The 19,257-nt window shown below is 36.5% G+C and overlaps 1 protein-coding gene across 3 annotated transcripts in view; it reads right to left on the reverse strand.

Moving 5' to 3' along the window:
• LOC108290525 (diacylglycerol kinase beta) overlaps positions 1 to 19,257 on the reverse strand; it is a 535,319-nt gene that overhangs the window by 25,359 nt on the left and 490,703 nt on the right. For all 3 annotated transcript variants that reach the window (XM_017510376.2, XM_037732007.1, XM_037732006.1), the window contains 2 exons: positions 13,632 to 13,752; positions 12,386 to 12,446 (listed from right to left, as the gene is read on the reverse strand). In XM_017510376.2, coding sequence (XP_017365865.1) covers positions 12,386 to 12,446; positions 13,632 to 13,752 — 182 coding nt within the window. The remainder of the gene's footprint in view (positions 1 to 12,385; positions 12,447 to 13,631; positions 13,753 to 19,257) is intronic.

Raw genomic sequence — 19,257 nt, forward strand, 5'->3', positions numbered from 1 at the left:
AATATAAAGGAGTCTCATTGGACTCCTGTCTGTTTTACACCTGTGCTCCTTGATTCATCACTGTGCATTTCAGAAAGCTTCAGAAGCATGGTATTTCTTCCTCTCTAAACTTTTCATCCTTAGGCAAACAAGCTTAATGAACTGAAGACAATTTCAGGATTAAGAAAAGTGAGGAACGGTCTCAGTTGTGTAACTCTTTGCTTCATGACCGTGGACCTCACCTCGTCCGTATCATCTAAAAGTCTCCCATACTAACAGATAACTCACTTGGAATAGTCCTAAGATGTGCTTGCCTACAATGTAATTTTAAAAAAGAAAATCTTATGTGGTCATCCACATCATTACTCGCCTATAGAAATACGGAAAACCTTAATGTTACAAGTGAGTAAAAACTACTAAGCTTTTTTGGTCAGTTATTGTCTCTCAACATGGTAAATGCTGTCTCAAACTGCTTAAATGTAGGGCACAAGAGTAGAAAAAGTATTAGTTATATTTTCTCAATTGGGTATGTTTTAAGATTCAAGGTTTAGGGCATGTATTAGACTTATTTAGTCTAATACATATGAAAATTGAGAATAATCTATGAAATCTCCAAGTGAGCACATAAGTACTTCTAGCTGATAATACGCCAATCTGATGGAGAGAATTTAGCCAGATCTCCAAATAGCCATAAACAAGAAAATCTAATGGAGTGAGAGTGTAGGTACCAATTTCAGTTAAGAAGGAGTAAGCACTCTTCACTCTCTCTCTCCCACTGAATGCAACTATAAACCCTAGACAGGACATAGGGAGCAGATACGTGAAGTTGCTGAAAAGAAAATAATACAAGGCAGATTGGGGAAGAAAACCAGAACATGAAGTACCATGAAACCAGTGATGAGTAGTTTTTTCTCTCCTCTTGTATCTCCTGGTCTGGACTTAAAAGCAGACCAAAAACTGGAATTGTATGCCAGGTACAGATAGAAAGCTCCAAGAAAAACCCTGCCCTACAGGTACAAGGAATAGGAAAGAAGGACCCTACAGATCAGAGTGAGTGGGAAAAATATTCTGTGAATCAGGCCAGAAGCAGTGGGTGGCTTATGCCTGTAATCCTTGCACTTTGGGAGGCCAAGGCAGGAGGATTGCCCAAGCTCAGGAGTTTAGCAGGCCAACATGGTGAAAACCTGTCTCTACTAAAAGTACAAAAAAATTAGCTGCACATGGTGGTGCGTGCCTGTAGTCCCAGCTAGCAGGGAGGGTGAGGCATGAGAATTGCTTGAACCTGGGAGGAGTGAGCCAAGTTCACATGCTGTATTCCAGCCTGGACAACAGAATGAGACTCTGTCTCAAACAGAAAAAAAAAAAAAAAATTCTGTTAATCATTTCCATCCCAGTCCTCTGGCAATTCCATGGCAGTGGAAGGAAACTAAAACTCCAATGGAGGAAACACCTTTTCTCTGACTAGAGAAACTATGTTCCCCAAAGCAAGGGGAATCCCTACTGCTTTTTCTCTCTATATTCCTTTATCACAAAGCCCTGGAGGCTGATGCCACTTCAGGAAATACATGACAAAGCAAGGAATCTAAAGCCTTGGACTCCTAGTCAGAGAAACAGTATGAGAGCCCTGAGAGTAAAGATATGTCAGAGAGATCATGGAGAGGAGCAGGCTCAAGAAACCTATCCTATGAAGTTGTGTTTGATCTCCTGAGCTGTGTATGCATATATTTGACCTTAACAAACATACTGATGACTTTAAGAACTGAGTTTGGGGTAAGCCACCACCAAGTTTTCAGACAGGCATATGGATCTTTTACAAGTAAAATGAATTTGAATAACACTGCAAACACTTTGAAAGCCAAACCTATTGGAACCACAACTCACAGAAGATAGATCAGCTTTTGTAACCTGAACCTCACAGAGTCAACTACCTCCTAAAATAATAACAGCAACGACAATAAATTAACATTTCCCACAAGAATTGAAAATACCTGGAGTTTCATAACACAATATTAAAAATGTTCAAAATATAATAAAGTTTCTCAACATATTAATCATAGAAAAATCTCAAAAATACCCTAAGGGAAATATAGCCAATGATGCAAATCCTGAGATGATACAATTGTTGGAATTCACAAACAAAGACTTAAGAGCTATTATAACCATGCTCTAAGAAGTAATGGCAGACACTCTTGAAATGAAGGACACAGAGTCTGAACGGAGAAATAGAAAGATATTTAAAATATGAATCATTGGAAATTTTAAAACTTAAAAATACAATACATAAATTGAAAGGACTCAATAACAGAATGGAGATAAAAGAGAAAAATATCAGTGAATTCAAATACAGGTGTATAGATGTCTAATGTAAACCACAGAAAATATAAAAGGAAATAAAAAATGAACAGACTCAAAGATCTATGAGACAATACATAAAGTGCTTAACACGGCATCAGAGGTGTTTTTGGAGAGGAGAGAGTGTGTGGTGTAGAAGTCAATATTTGAAGAAATAATGGCTGGAGATGTGCCCATTTGGCAAAACATACAGCTACAGATTCATGAAGCTCAGTGAAACTAAAACAAGATAGACTTGAAGAAACCCATGCCCAGACTCATCAAAGTCAGAGTGCTGAAAACTAAAGACGAAGAAAAAAATTCTGAAAGCAGCCTGAAAGAAATGACGTATTACATATTGCGAAGCAATGATTCAAATGGCTATGAATTTCTTATCAGAAATCGTACTATGTAAAAAGACACTTGCAAAGTATAAAGGGGAATTAAAGATAAAATTTAAAAATGCTTACAATTAAGTTAGAGCTGGACGCAGGCATGTGTAGCTGAAATACAAGTCTGTGAATTGGAATGCTGATAAGATATCAACAGAGCCACAGGAATACAAAGGATCAGGCAAATATTTCTGACAGATGGGAAGTTAAAAAGGCTTCATGAGGAAATTGCTTCTAAGCTTGGCATTGAAGGAAGAGATTTTATTTTATTTTTAGTGTGTATGTATTTATATCTCATTGCCTTCCAGAAAAATTTTGAAATAACTTATACATATATCTCAATAGGATAGAATAATTAATTCAGGCAATCTGAGTAAAAGGGAAAAATTAAGTATATGAAATTAATAAACCATCAGTAAAGATTAGATGAAAGAAATGCAAACCATGGGTCCTAGATAACTACTGGAAGAAGCCACAGATTTGATGGTAGCCAGCCTGGACACCAGAAGAATGAATCTATTTCTTTCTGTTTTTTTTTTTGTTGTTGTTGTGGTTGTTTGTTGGATTCTCATTCTGTTGCCCAGGCTGGAGTGCCATGGTGCGATCTCAGCTCACTGCAACTTCCACCTCCTTGGTTCAAGCAGTTCCCCTCCCTCAGCCTCCCGCATAGCTGGGATTACACACACGTGCCACCACACCTGGCTAATTTTTTTTTTTTTGTATTCTTAGGAGAGATGCAGTTTCACCATGTTGGCCAGGCTGGTCTTGAACTCCTGACCTCAGGCAATCCGCCCACCTGTACCTCCCAAAATGCTGTGATTACAGGCGTGAGCCACCACACCAGGTTGAATGACTCTATTTGGATAGCACAAAATAGAGGGTAAGGATTTGAGGCAAAAAATATAGTACCATGCAAGGCAAAACTCTGGGAAGTGGTTCCTATGAGGGAGGGCAGTCTGGTGCCGGTCCTGGGAGAGTAATTTAATACCATGACCAGGATTCTATACTTTTTTCTATGTAAAATGAGTAGGCACTGAACTTTGAGATCAAGGGAGTAAGATCATCAGAGCTGTGTTGTTCAGTAGTAATTCTGTCAAAAATATGATGGATAGCTTTGGCTGCACTGGGAAGCAAAATATGCATTACGTAAAAATAAATAATATAGGCCTGGCGCGGTGGCTTACGCCTGTAATCTCAGCACTTTGGGAGGCTGAGGCCGGTGGATCACGAGGTCAAGAGTTCAAGACCAGACTGGCCAACATGGTGAAATCCTGTCTCTACTAAAAAATACAAAAATCAGCTGGGCATGGTGGCTTGTACCTGTAATCCCAGCTACTTGGGAGGCTGAGGTAGAAGAATTGCTTGAGCCAGGACCTAGGAGGCGGAGGTTGCAGTGAGCTGAGATCGTGCCACTGCACTCCAGTCTGGGCTACACAGTGAGATTCCAGCTTAAATAAATAAATAAATTAATTAATTAAATAAATAAGCCGAAAAGGGATTTTCTGTTTTAAATGTTAGGGTTGTAATTATTAGTATTAGAAATACATTAAGGCTCTGAAGAATGACTGAGTGAGGCAGCAAAGCATCATAATTAAGAGATTAAAACCCAATGGCCTATTTTTGCCTTTTGCTGTGTGACCTTGGGCAAGTTACTTGACTTCTCTGGCTTCAGGTTTTTTCTTAAATTTGTAATATGGGGATTATATTAACTTTTCTGACTTCTTAGAGTTGCTGTGGGGATTAAGTAAGTAATAAATATGAACACATAGAACAGAAACTGGTACATGGTAAGCATTGTAAAGGTTTTATCCAGACATTGTCACCAGAGTTTTCTCCAAATATCTCCAGCCTGTTCTTATATTTTGAAAAATCCAGCAAGCTTTATCTAGCTGATTCTAACTTGCTGGGTCTTGAAAAACTTAAATTCATACAATTTTTCAATTTATATCTAAATGGCCTGAGATTAATGTGTATTTAGCAAGTGATTAAAGAATAACTAACCCTTTAATATTGTGATTAATTTGAAGAATTGAAAAAAAAATCATATAAATAAAAAATGTAATAAGCTCCAGAACACTGTTTTTCTTTTGAAATAATTTGCATTTTAAAGTTGTTGTGAAGTGTACAAAAACAAGTGTCAAAATGAAGATGAACTCCAAATAACTGCAGTGGCTAGGACAATAGAGAAAAGATCAAGTCTTCCTAACACAGGACACAAACAAAAGCAAAGCCAGTAGTCAGTGTCCAAGTCAAGGAGGAATGCCAGGGAGGGAAACTGGCATTCAAGTCAGAAAATAGCATCTCATGGAATGGCTCACACAGTAGAAATCTGGGCAGCAGGAGGCAGGTGCTCAGAGGGTACCCAGGAATTAAAAGGATCGTATCTAAGATACCAAGACTACTAGACTTGGTAGGGATTGGTCCCGCACCAGGTCAGAGCACAATTGCATGTAGAAGGTAGTTGTAAGCTAGGACTGAGCAAACAGGTTCAAGATCTTAAGAGGTACTATGCCAGGGAACATAAAGAAAAAAGGCAAAGAGAGGTTAAAACATATGTAAATGTTTTCTAGAGGTTGCTGTGGCCTCAGCTATCATGTGTTGAGTCTTCTGTGGTCATTTTCCTATTTAATGTATCATCTGTTCATGACTTCCTTTCTCTTCTCTGCAACATGGAAGGAAGTTTCAGAAGTTTTTTCTGTCTTCATCATAAAATACCCAGAGTAATTTTGCATTAAAATCTTGTTGGCATTACTTTTCATATATGTGTCATGAATAATAATCTATGCCAATTAAGATTTCACATAATTGACAGAATGCAGCTTTTAGATTGTGCAAAATCAATATATAATTGATAATGCAGAGGCAAGTGGCCCAAAGAAGTTTAATCATGCCATTTAGGAAATAGAAGGATTACATCTTTTGAGATTGAGAAAGAATTTCTCCTCTGAACATTCAGATTCTTTGCTTTGAGAATATAATGAATAAAGATAACTCAAAATAACTTTTACATGTATTTATATATAAAAATATGTGAATGAATTGCTAGCCAACCTACATTATGTTCAGTGCAAGAAGATTTAGTAGAAAACATTTTTGCAAAATGTTATACTACCCCAAGAAGTATTTCAGAATTTTGCAAATTCAAAATGCACTTGGTATTGGCAATCTAATTATGTATGAGGCACAGTGCTATACTCTGGGGCTACCAAGAAGACCCAAATCACGGTCCATGATCTCAGTAAGCCTGTGTTTAAAGGAGCTGGACATATGAAGTGACAATTCCATTGTAATGTTGTTAGTGTTTTGATAAAACTGTGAAACATTCAGGCGAGCTTTTAGGCTATTTGGAGAAAAAGCAGTGGAGAAGTAGAGGGGTCGTGCTCAGGGCGGGATTTATGGAGGAGGGAGAGCAGGGAATGAGTCTCAAAAAATTAGTTGGGTTAATAAACTAAAGAAGAAGACAAATTTGTTTGGACAAGAAGGAAATACATGAAAAGACTTTTAAAAAGTAAGAGATTACGTTGGTAAAACAGGAAGCCTCACTCAAACTACATTTTATCAGACAGAAAGTAACTAAGGATATTTTAAGTAGAAGAGTGTCATGGTGAGGGTCATATTTTACAGTGACCATTCTGATGGAAACGTGCAGCACAGATTTCATTAAAACAAACACTGAGATGGGAAATATCGATGTGGTTTCTCCAGGAATGAGACAGAAATGAAACAGGCCAAATCTAAGACAGTGGGCAGTAGGGAAAGAAAGGCAAAGATTCCAGAAATACATCATATCATTATATGGACATGTAAACGGGATTTGAGGTTACAGAGAGAAGAGCAGGATGACTTTCAGATTTCTACCTTAGGAAACACCAGGTGTTTCAATGGTTCACTATCTCAGTATGATATAGGAAAGTATCACAGTTCTAGGATGTGAGAAGACCAGATTATTTGGGGAAGGAGTGATGTGGAGAGGCACATGATGAGCCCATTTTAGTTAAAATAAATTTGAGGTTCCTGAGGCTTTGTATAGTCATTTCTCACTTAATAAAACTTACTGGTCATGTATCACTTAAAATAAATGGGTAGTAAAGGGGTGCTGGTTTTACAGATACAAAATAAAATCTGACCTAGTCTACGTCCTCTCCTATCCTACCAATCTATTCCCTGCTACTCTCCACCCCAAGCTGCTCTTTCTTCTTCCCATTATAGGAACACATTGACTACAGAATCATATGTTCTGTGTGCTCAAGAGGAAGGATGGGGGAGGAAAAAGAAAGAAGAAAATAGGCTCTGGAGTCTGGTCTAAAGACAGCTCTTCTCAAACTATTTTCAATATATGCTCTTCCAGAATTAATATTCTCTTTAGTTGGGTATGCTTAGTCCCACAAGCAATTGTTATATGGCTAAAATCATTCGGTGTTAACTCAGTGATTATTACAAAACAAGGAACACAGGAGCAATTAACAAGTTTATATTAATGGCTCTATGGTGACAGAATTAAGAATGTCCTAAAAATAATTATAAAATATGTATTTGAAGAGTTAGTATTAAGCTCTTTGGTATTTTCTTTTCCTGATCTTTCAACTTAACATTGGTGAAATTCATAAATAAATGTTATATATTATTTTCTCAATGACTTTTTCATTACCGTGAAATATACGTGACACAAAATTCACTATTTTAACTTACATTTTCAAGCGTGCAGTTCAATGGCCCCAAGTACTATCACGTTGTTTTGTTATCATCACTACCCACAAGCTCCAAAACTTATATTGTCTTGATTTTTAAGCAGACATTAATTGATATTTCCATTTTACTTACTCTACTTAAAGAAAAACAGAACTTCTGTTTTTTAAAATTATGTTCTGTTCTGTTCTCTAAAATTATGTCTAGAGCAATGCCTTCATAAATTGAGTATCAGCTTACAGATATTTAAATTCAGCAGAGAATTTTAACATTGTAGCATTCTTATGTTCTGTAAGAAAAATATTGTGTTATTCAATTGAAGCAAAAAACACTCCATAGTACCATACCAGTGTGATGAATACTAAGTATTCTCTTCCATTACAGTGAAATTTAAAGTTCAGAACCCCATGTGGCTCTAGGAAAAACAGAGTATGCCAGAATGTACAATCACAATAATGAGCCACAGTCTACTATGATTCTTGGCCTGCTGTAGGCTGCAATAAATGTTTTAAATGAGTAAGTGAGTTTACAAGGGAAGAAAATTAAATATAAATTACCTAAAAATTATTGTTAATTTAACAATTGTAAATCATGATCGTTACCAGGTGAAATGAATGTCTTATTACTTATTGAAATAAAAATTTACAAAACTAGTATTAAAAGTGCTTGTGTTGAACAAGCTAAAATTATTCTAACACATTAATTAAATTTCAATAGGCAGACATTTTCAAGCTGGAGAAGCTTGAAACGTAGTCAGAGAGAAGGGTGGTCAGTCATTTACCAAAGGTCACACACTCTGGAGGGAGATCTCCAGTAGGCACTGGGGCCATTTTTTGTTGAGCTTCACAATGAGGAGCAGAGATGAAGCATGCAGATGCTGGAGCCAGACTGCCTGGGTTTCCATTTCTACTCTGCTGTTTATTTTATTTTATTTATTTATTTTTTTGAGACGGAGTTTCACTCATGTTGCCCAGGCTGGAGTGCAATGGCGTGATCTCGGCTCACTGCAACCTCCGCCTCCTGGGTTCAGGCAATTCTCCTGCCTCAGCCTCCTGAGTAGCTGGGATTACAGGCACGCACCACCATGCCCAGCTAATTTTTTGTATTTTTAGTAGAGACGGGGTTTCACCATGTTGACCAGGATGGTCTTGATCTCTTGACCTCGTGATCCACCCGCCTCGGCCTCCCAAAGTGCCGGGATTACAGGCTTGAGCCACCATGCCCGGCCTCTCTGCTGTTTATTAGGTGTGCAGAATCGACAAACTATTTAACCTTTGTCTTCCTCAGTCATTTCATTCATAAAACAAGGATAACCATAAGCTTTTTGTGACAATTAAATGTGTCAACATGGGTCAAGTGTCTCACAGTGTACATGACATTCTGGGAACTTAATAAATGTTCGATATTATCACACCTGTGACTGCTTCTTAACTTAAAACATGGCATAAGGGCTAAGTGTCTCTTCTCCGGAGAAGAGTCCAAAATAATACAGAGTATTTATGGCAGCTAGTTGGTTTTACTGTCTTTGATTTGCTTATTCTTTTGTTACCAAGGCCAAGGAAAAGTGACTTTTCATTAAAAACACCACCACTACCAACCACTACTATCTTGCATTGCAACTACCACCATTACAACTAGCACCACCACCCCAAGTTTTACCACTATTTCCACCATCGCGATAGTCACTATTACCCTCACCACCAACATAACCATCACCGCCCCTGCTAACAACATTATCACTCTCACCATCACCATCACTAACAACATCTTTAACATCCACATGAATATAATCATGTGAATTTAGAAGTGTCATTTGGAGAGTGAAAGACTGCAGAAAAGACGTATGTGTATACATGCTGGTGAAGGGAGGAAAAAAGATGTAATCTTCAGGTAGCTAAACAAATACACCAGAAACAACTACAAAGTTATGTTTATGTGCTATACACAAAGTTTGAGCCAATAGCTTCAGAGTAAAACCATTTTACAAAGGTAAAATGAAAAACCTTCTTACATGCTAATCTGTGCTGTTTGAAATCTGTAGCTACAGTTGTCTAAACTAGTGGTTGAGAGAATAGGCTTTAATTAGAGTCTTGGATTTTAGTTCCATATCTACTTCATACCTGACCTTGAGTATGCTATTTAACCTCCTAAAACTTGTATTTTTCCTATCTAAAAAAGGGTGGTTCCATTATTTAGAATTTGTGTGAAAATTTAATAAATACTTACATATAACATGAGCATTTAGCACAACGCGCAAGATTAGGAGCTTCCCTGTTGCTCTCTAACCAGTTTCTCTCTGAATTTTAACTACTCAGTAAATGACACTATCATTCTCAGTTAAGTGTTAACCTTACACCTTACACAATAATTAACTTCAGACGGATTAACGATTTAAACATAAGACCTAACATTACAAAAACCCTAGAAAAAAACCTAGGCAATACCATTCAGGACATAGGCATGGGCAAGGACTTCATGACTAAAACACCAAAAGCAATGGCAACAAAAACCAAACTGGACAAACAGGATCTAATTAAACTCCAGAGCTTCTGCACAGCAAAAGAAACAATCATTACAGTGAACCGACAACCAACAGAATGGGAAAAAAATTTTTGCAATCTACCCATCTGACAAAGGGCTAATATCCAGAATATACAAATAACTTAAACAAATTTACAAGAAAAAAAACAACCCCATCAAAAAATGGGTAAAGGATATGAACAAACACTTCCCAAAAGAAGACATTTATGCAGCCAACAAACATATGAAAAAATACTCATCATCACTGGTCATTAGAGAAAGGCAAATCAAAACTATACTGAGATACCATCTCACACCAGTTAGAATGGCAATCATTAAAAATCTGGAGGCAACAGATGCTGGAGAGGATGTGGAGAAATACGGACACTTTTACACTGTTGGTGGCAGTGTAAATTAGTGTGGAAGACAGTGTGGCGATTCCTCAAGGATCTAGATCTAGAAATACCATTTCACCCAGGAATCCCATTACTGGGTATACTGCATACCCAAAGTATTATAAATCATTCTATTATAAAGACGCACACACGTACATTTATTGCAGCACTGTTTACAACAGCAAAGACCTGGAACCAACCCAAATGCCCATCAATGATAGACTTGATAAAGAAAATGTGGCACATATACACCATGGAATACTATACAAACATAAAAAAGGATGAGTTCATGTCCTTTGCAGGGACATGGATGACTCTGGAAACCATCATTCTCAGCAAACTGACACAAGAACAGAAAACCAAACACCGCATGTTCTCACTCGTAAGTGGGTGTTGAACAATGAGAACACATGGACACAGGGAGGGCAACATCACACACCAGGGTCTGTCAGGGGGTGGGGGGCTAGAGGAGGGATAGCAGGGTATGGGGAGATAGGGAAGGGATAGCACTAGGAGAAATACCTAATGTAAGTGACGGAGTGATGGATGCAGCAAACCACCACGGCACGTGTATACCTATGTAACCAACTTGTACAGTCTGTACGTGTACCCCAGAACTTAAAGTATAATAATAAAAAAAAAATTTAAAAAGAGTTAACTTCGATTCAGTTCTTTCCCTCCTCCCCCGTCCTGCAACCCCAGGAACTCATTAGTCAATTTTTCCTGTTTTACCTCCAGAATTACAGCTTAAATTCATCCACTTTCATTTTACTTCCCTGCTGTTATCCTTCCCTAAGCCCAGAGTACTAGGATAGACCAATCTCTCAGTTGCTGCTCAGTACAATCAGTCCTCCACAGAGCAGCCACTGTAGACTTAAAAAATGTAAATCGGATAATGGTTACAGTTTTCAGTAGTTTCCTATTAGGCTTAGAATCAAAATTTAACTCTTTACCATCATTTTTTCTACATGATCTGTTTTCTGTCTATGTATCTACCTTTCCTACTTGATCTCTTACAATTCTCCCCTAATTCTAGAAGCTTTGGTCACACCATCCTCAGTGCCTTCATTTTATTTTTATTTTTATTTCTTGAGATGGAGTTTTACTCTGTCACCCAGGCTGACACACAGTGGCAAAATTTTGGTTCACTGTAACCTCTGCCTCCTGGCTTCAAGCGATTCTCCTGCCTCAACCTCCTGAGTAGCTGGGACTACAGGTGTGTGCTAACATGCCCGGCTAATTTTTGTTTTTTGATTTCATACTGAGCTTTTGGCTCAGTCCTTTCAAAGATGTCTCTCAGATCCACTTATCTCAAGAACTATTTGCCACATTTAATCCAGTTTCTCTTCATCATTTCTCCTTATTTTTTTAAAATCACTCTTACAATATGAAGTTATATTTATCATATATTTATTTATTTGGTCCCCTGTTAGTGGAATGTAAGTAACTTGAAAAAATTACATTGTTGGTCTTGTTCATGTTTCTACTCTCAGTGCCAAAAGCAGTTCCTAACATGTTTTTGAAATGTAATAAAATATTCACTATGCAAATGAAAATTGAATTTTTTTGAGAGGGGCAAAATGTCTGACTTAAATATCTCATTCTGGAAAAAACAACTATGGTAAAAACTGGAGAGAATTTTCTTTTTTCCTGCAGAGAAGAAAGCCTTCAAATCCCCAAATGGAGGCAAAAGAACAGATGAGAAATAAATTCAGATTTAAGCTTATGTCTGCAGGTCTGGTGAATAATATTTTCATGAGGTGCTCTGACATAAACACAAAAAGTTTAAGAGAAACTTTTGTTAATATTTTGGTTTAGTTCCAGAGTTTATAATTGGTCTATAGCTTATAATTGACCTATTTAAAAGATTTATTTATACTTAGGATATCACAAACATTCAAGAGCTAAATCATTGCCAAGGGTATATAATGTCTAAAACCTAAGTGGCTCTGACACACAACTACAACAACAACAAGACTATTTGCTCATACGTTGAAAAGACATAGAGAAAAAAATCAGATATTGTGGTTATTTAGTCATAGAGGAAAGCAAAACACGGCACATCAACTACTCTGTACTCACTGTGCATGGGGTCTGCATCCATGGCTCCCCATCAATTTGCATTGGCAGAGACTTGCTAGTCCTGGAGGAGAACATTTCATTTTAGGTATAGCACTGAAATACTTTATATTACAGACTATATGTGAGATATAAGATGATGAGACCAGGGAAGGCAATATGGTAATAGTTGGGCTCTAAATTTATCTCCCATGAAAGGAGCTTCAACTCTCCACTATTAATAAATACCCTGAAAAGTACCTTGGTCACAAGAATATTTTGAACTTCCTGGTAAATGTGGTGGTATTAAAAAATATTCTGGATGCCAAAGAAAAATATCAAGGTTTATGTTTAATGGCATGATCAGAATTTCCACAGCCAAAACATCTTCCTTGTTTTCATAACTCTGCATTGCAAACCGGGAGAAAGGTGTTTGATGTCTCAGATTTTCCATCACCAACACTTTCAGATAAATAACATCAGCTATGTTTGTGCTACAATCCATGGTTTCATTTGGGCGGATCACGAGGCCAGGAGTTCAAGATCAGCCTGGCCAACATGGTAAAACCCTGTTTCTACTAAAAATACAAAAATTAGCTGGGTGTGGTGGTGGGCATCTGTAATCCCAGCTATTTGGGAGGCTGAGGCAGGAGAATCGCTTGAACCAGAATGGCGGAGGTTGTAGTGGGCCAAGATAGTGCCACTGCACTCCTGCCTGGGCAACAAGAAAACAAAACTCCATCTCGAAAAAAAAAAAAAAAAGAGATAGAAGACCTTTATTATTATTTTTTTTCTCCTGCAGTGAAATTTTGGGGAAAAATATACTTGAAAAAGTTCAAATTTAAAACATATAAAATTTTACTGCACAATACTTTTTTATTTAATTTTATAGAAACATTGTGACACTTCAGTCCATGAAACAATGGTGTCTCATCATTGTTTTCATTACATAATTAGCCCAGTAAATACTTTGGGACTTCAGTAAACTAATGTGAGTATAAACCATTGAATTTGTATCTTTGAATTCGTGCATCAATGTGTCCATGGTAGTCAACAAGAGAGAATCAGATTCCACCAAACCGGATAAGTAATAGGTAACCAGTATTTTATAAAATCTGCCAATGCTCATTATTTTGAAATATATTAGTATTAATTACTGATCATTTGGAGCCCAAATAAGACAATGTTACTATCAGAGATCCGCATACGTTTAATTAGTTTGAGGCTCTGCCATATCAAACTCCTTTGTCAATTACAGAAAGAGAACTACCTGATGACCACGCAGGAGCACTGAGCCAGTCGTCGGCCAGCACTTTTCAGGCCTGTGTATATTTGCCCCATCTCCATGGCTCCTTCCAAGCCAACCACCTCCAGCAGCTGGTCGCTCAGATCTGAAAGAAAGCAGATGCCTTTTAAGTTACAGTGTGTACACATATGTCCAAAATTTAATACTATTCGATATTATGGAGATTAAAAAAAAGACACTTCACAAAAAAAGCTTGTCTTAGAAACCTAAAGTAATAAAAAGATGGCCTACTTTTATAACTCTCAGTTTAACTAAACCTTGAGGTTCTGTAGAAAATGATTTGCTGTCAGCTTATTCTAAAACAAAATGGGAAGCACAGATTCTGAGCCAAATAATACCAAAAAAAAATATATATATACCAGTAGTTTTTAACATCAACAAACTTAATGTTATTCCACATGTATATATGGACCATTTATACATCCCACATCAGACATTTGGCAGCAAATACACATTTCAACACTATAAATAAAATATGAGGATATGCTGTCAAACATGACTTTGTTAAGTTGCTCGAACAAGAGACCTTAGAGATCATGGAGTTGAAGCTTCTCATTTTATACATTAGAGGATAGAGTCCTCAGATCTTTGAGTACTTTGTCCACAGTAATAGGTTACTTTGTGCAGAAGTTCAACTTTGTGCAAAGAAGAAACAATAGTAGTTTTGTGAAATGTTTTTCTGATGTTAAGCAATATTCTACCAAAATACTGTTTTGGAGTAGACTAGATAATTAGTCCCATGCAATAATTATTCTTTCTAGCAGAGGATATTAGAAAGGGGCTAATAGTAAGAGGTATGACTTGTTGAGTATTTACTAGGACTAACTGCTTTGTACTATCTCATTTGCTCCTGCCCCAGACCAATTTAAGATAAATGTGATTATTTTCATTTACAGATAGAGAAGCTAACCTTGGAGAAGTTAATAACTATTCATATTCACATACCTAGAAAGCGACAGAACCAGTCTGTGAACCCAATTGCTTTGATGCACTATGCTACATTTGATAAATCAATCGTATGAATAGGGCAGACTTTATAAAATTTTAGAAATCATCTTAACATAAAGGTGGGGGTTGGACTGTGTGAGCTTCAGGGTTCCTTTCCATCTGAGTATTTGCATTCAGCCAGAAAGCAGAAGTTGAATTCACATCAACAGAATCCCAGACACTCCTGTCACAAGACACAGTGACAGCCCATCTGCTCACCTATTTAACTCAGAGGGCTGGGAACCTTGATGTGGAGGCTGAAGTCTAGGTGAACATATTTGGTTCTTTTCCAGTTTAATATTCATATGTGTTTTTGTGCATTTTCAAATGTAAATAAATAATTTTATATTGTTGAGTAGCAGGAAAACTAAAGGAGTAGAATACAATGGGAGGCATGATTATTATACAAGGTACCTACGTAATAGTTGGTCATAGCTGAGGTCGGACTCATAGAGTAGCAAACAAATGTGTTTTGTAGGGAATCTACTTTGTACAGAATGTGCTCACTCCTCACTCATGACTCCATTTTAGCATAGAGTTTAGAGATGCTAAAGATTTATTTTCAGTGTAGTTCAACTGTGTGGCAGCAAACAGTGCTTTGCAATCTCAAAGATCATTAAGCCCAGGATGGTAGGGAAATTTAATAAAAGCACTTTAAGAACAATACGTGACCAACCCACCAAACTTTTAAGTGAATAATAAAAATCTATTATTTTTAACTTTAAGCTGTAGCTGTAGCATGAGATTACTCCAAGTAAAAACAGTATTTTAGCTACAAAATCAAATGTTAACATAGAGCATCCACCTTACTGTTCTAACCCCCATTTAGACATATTTCTCATGAAACTTATTCTGTGTTTCTAGTTTAAATTTATGTTGCCAAGAACAGATGGACAAGGAATGGAAACATATTCTTTCAGCTGTAGCCGGCACTAAAATGTGCTTGGCTCTATAGCCTGGGTGTTAATATACGCATTTCTTAGATATATGTCAACCAGAAAACGACATTGTGGCAAGCACTAGAGTCCCAGATGTGTGCCTGCTGATATTTATAAAACAACAACTACCACCACGACGGTCACCATCACAGGATTTGAGTTCACATTTAGTACTGTAGATTTTGCACGGCCTGATTCCTAAATAGGTAGAATTTTGTGTTGATTTCCGCAATGATCTGAAACTGGTTGATGGGAACCATTCTATAAGAAATGAAACACTTTCTCAAAACAGAGTTAATCTGAGCCCTAACTTTTTCATGAATCACAAGGATCTGTCTATACCCACACCATATTGCTACTGTCTACCACCCTCCTTCTGATTTTTTTTCTTTCTTTTAATTTGTCTTTGTTTTTCTGCTTGCAAAAATGCCTTGAATATCAATTCTGCTGTTAATAATAAGTAATGAAGACATTTCTCATAGGTTTAGGATACCCGGGCTTTTAAACTTTCATGTTCTTGCTAACATAGTAAGTTTATAGGAATACTGCCATGTTTACTAACTATAGCAAAGGCAAATAAATACCATACTCCTTTTAATTAGGCGTTCAGGGAGAGAAAACAAAAACAAAATGAAACTCTACATTTGTATTGCACACATTTGTTCCCATAACACTTCCACATTTTTTGATACAGCACAATCTGAAATCTGTCTGTATATAACTGATTCCCCCTCCATGTTATCTTTGAGATCAGTGTCCTGATTGATTTCAGACAGAGAGAGTTTCTATGTAATTTTGAATTCTGTTTCTATATGTGGTATCCTTTGGCACATCAGACTTCCTCACCTCACGTTCAAGCTAACAGTTATTTTAAGTACAGTTCTCCTTGGGATGGCTTAACCAGCTAGATCAGCCTACTTAATGGGTTTGCTACCTGGCTATTGGCTTCATATTTAAGCGTGGGAGCAACATAAGATGATGTATGGACCAAATCAGGCCCCTTGCTGTTTTTTGTATGGCTCACAACAAATTAAGAGTGAGTTTTATATATTTTAAAAAATAAAAAACATTAAAATAAGGTATTATAATATCTAAAAATTACACGAAATTCAAATTTCAGTGCCCATAAATTAGCTTTCATTGGAACAAACCCACATTCTTTGGTTTAGGTCTTGTCTTTGTCTCTTTTTGTACCACAAAGGTAGAGTAGAGGCCATATGGTCAACAAAGCTGAAAATATTTACTATACGGACCTTTAGATAAGTTTGCCAACCTATGCTTTAGAGAAAGATGAACACTTCTTTGAGGTCAGTAAGGTTTTCACTTTAGTATGGCTGCTATAAATGCTAAATGGTGATTTTTTTTTAATGCCTGAAAGACGTAATGTTCCAGCGTTAATTCCACAGTGTACGTAACCATGCATAGGACAGCTGTTCTCAACCAGGGCATCACACCAGGCTTGTGTACTATGAGGATTGCCACAGTCCATTTGTTATTTATCAGGGAACACCAAAAGTTTCCAAGTAACTTGATCACAAAAGAAAGTAAAACAGTTTAACATTCATTAGCGTGCTCAATCATTGCTTCTGCTTGGCTTTCTTGAGTGTGAGAAAAAGAAAAGTCATAAATAGGAAGGCGGAAGTTGCAACCAGACCTGGAGATGTCAGGTGGGAAACAGCCTTACCTTCAAAAGTCATCTGTCAAGCACTGTGAAATACTGACACTATGATATTGAGATGCATATGTGTCTATCTAGAGGGAGATGTTGCCTTTGTTCGATTTAATGTTATCTAGTATACTTTTGAAGGCAAACACAGGATGTTTCTGAAAGAGTTTACATGTCTTTTTAAGTATCTCCATGGGAGTAAACAGAGACAAGACAAGCTTTCAAATTAGGTATTTTCACATTTAAAACAGAAAATCTGTAAGAGGTACTTCAGAGGGAAGAAACTTGATAAAATCATCAAAATTGGGTCGTATTGGATCAGGATTCTTGACACATGGTCTGTGAATCTGAATAGGAAAAATGCAACTTTATTTTCGCTAACATGTAATTGAAATTAAGCATTTCTTTTCAAATATAAATGTACGCAGGAATACCTGTGACTTTGTCACTGATAAACATCATGCTATAGTGGTTAGAATAATTCCTATTTAAAAAAAAGGCAATACATTTTAATTATCTTCAATATCAAAATATCTGCAATAGTCCCTATAAAATAATACATCAAATTTTATTTTTTTATTTTATGCAATATTTCAAAATGTTATTTATATTCATTATGTCAAATTTTAATAATTATTGAACTTCTAGATTTAAATTTGTTAATAAGAAAGCATATATATCTCTAAATCAAAATTTCTAACAGTATTTTAATATAATTTTTAATAGAAAAGCATATATTATCTCAAAATCAAAATTTTAACAATAGTTTAATATAATTGACTTCCTTTTTTAGCCTACATTTTTTATTTTATAAATTTTAAAACATTATGTCTGAGAAGAGTCAGTAGACTTCATTGGACTGGTTAAAAAAAAAAAAACAACTATAGCACAAAAATGGTAAGAAACATTACTTTAGAATAGAATTTGTCATTTTAAAGTTTATAAATCTTTATAAACTTCATGTATGTCTTTCTGATCATAATTAGTGCTGCATTCATTTTTTACACAAGTAATCAGGAATATGAATGTAAATCTGAAAGTCAGGGACACATATAGATTACAGGACACACGAGCAGCACAGCTAATAAGTGAGTAATATTTATTCATAGCTTAGTCTTCATTTCTGACAGTTATGCCCTGATAAAATGTCTCATTATGTAATTGTTTCAGACTGCCATATGTGAAGGAACAGAAGAGGATGCATTACAAATACGGACTGAATGTGGGTTGTAGCATTTCACAGGATATAGTGGGTACTGAAGAAAGGGGGAGAGAGGCTGGGGCAGAGTAGGATAAACCCCTTTGTGCAGAGTGTCCAGCAACATTCTGCACCGTCAGAGGCCATGTGGAGGTATTCATTGACTCAGCAGGAGCATTTTTAAATCAACGTAAATTGCTAATTATATTGATATTTATTGAGTCATTATTTGGACATAGTAAGACCAGGCTAGCTACAGAATTGTACCTTTTGAGTGTTTGTAAATTGTATGTCTTCCAATACATACAATATGAAATGTGTCTAAGGGCTAAGAATAAATTTAAAAAGCCAAGGAACACATGAAACCCATTCATCAAAGTGAGTAATTCAAGGATTTTTCTTCAAAATGTCCATCGATTTCTAATCAATTCTTAATTTAGATATTCTTCTCTCAAGCATAAATAGCTGTTTTCCATGACCTACATAACCCAGAAGACATAAATTTTAAAAGGGGGTGGGTAAAAAGAGTTTTAGCAAAAATTTATTAATACAAACTCTATGTTTCAGAGTATAAACATGTAAAACATAAAGGCAGCCTTTTTGGACCGTAAGGAACTTACAATACAATCGCAGGTCTATTAACAAAGGAGAAACAGTATGGGGAGGGCTAATACATCTACTATATGCCTGCTATGAGCAGGCTCCCTGCTAAGGGATTTACAGCCATTTTTCCATTGGAGATTCGCAACAGTCCTTTTGAGGTAGGTATTATTACCCTCATTTTATTGACAGGGAAACTAT

This window comes from Cebus imitator, unplaced genomic scaffold (genome assembly GCF_001604975.1).
Source record: "Cebus imitator isolate Cc_AM_T3 unplaced genomic scaffold, Cebus_imitator-1.0 Scaffold437, whole genome shotgun sequence".
Lineage (NCBI taxonomy): Eukaryota > Metazoa > Chordata > Mammalia > Primates > Cebidae > Cebus > Cebus imitator.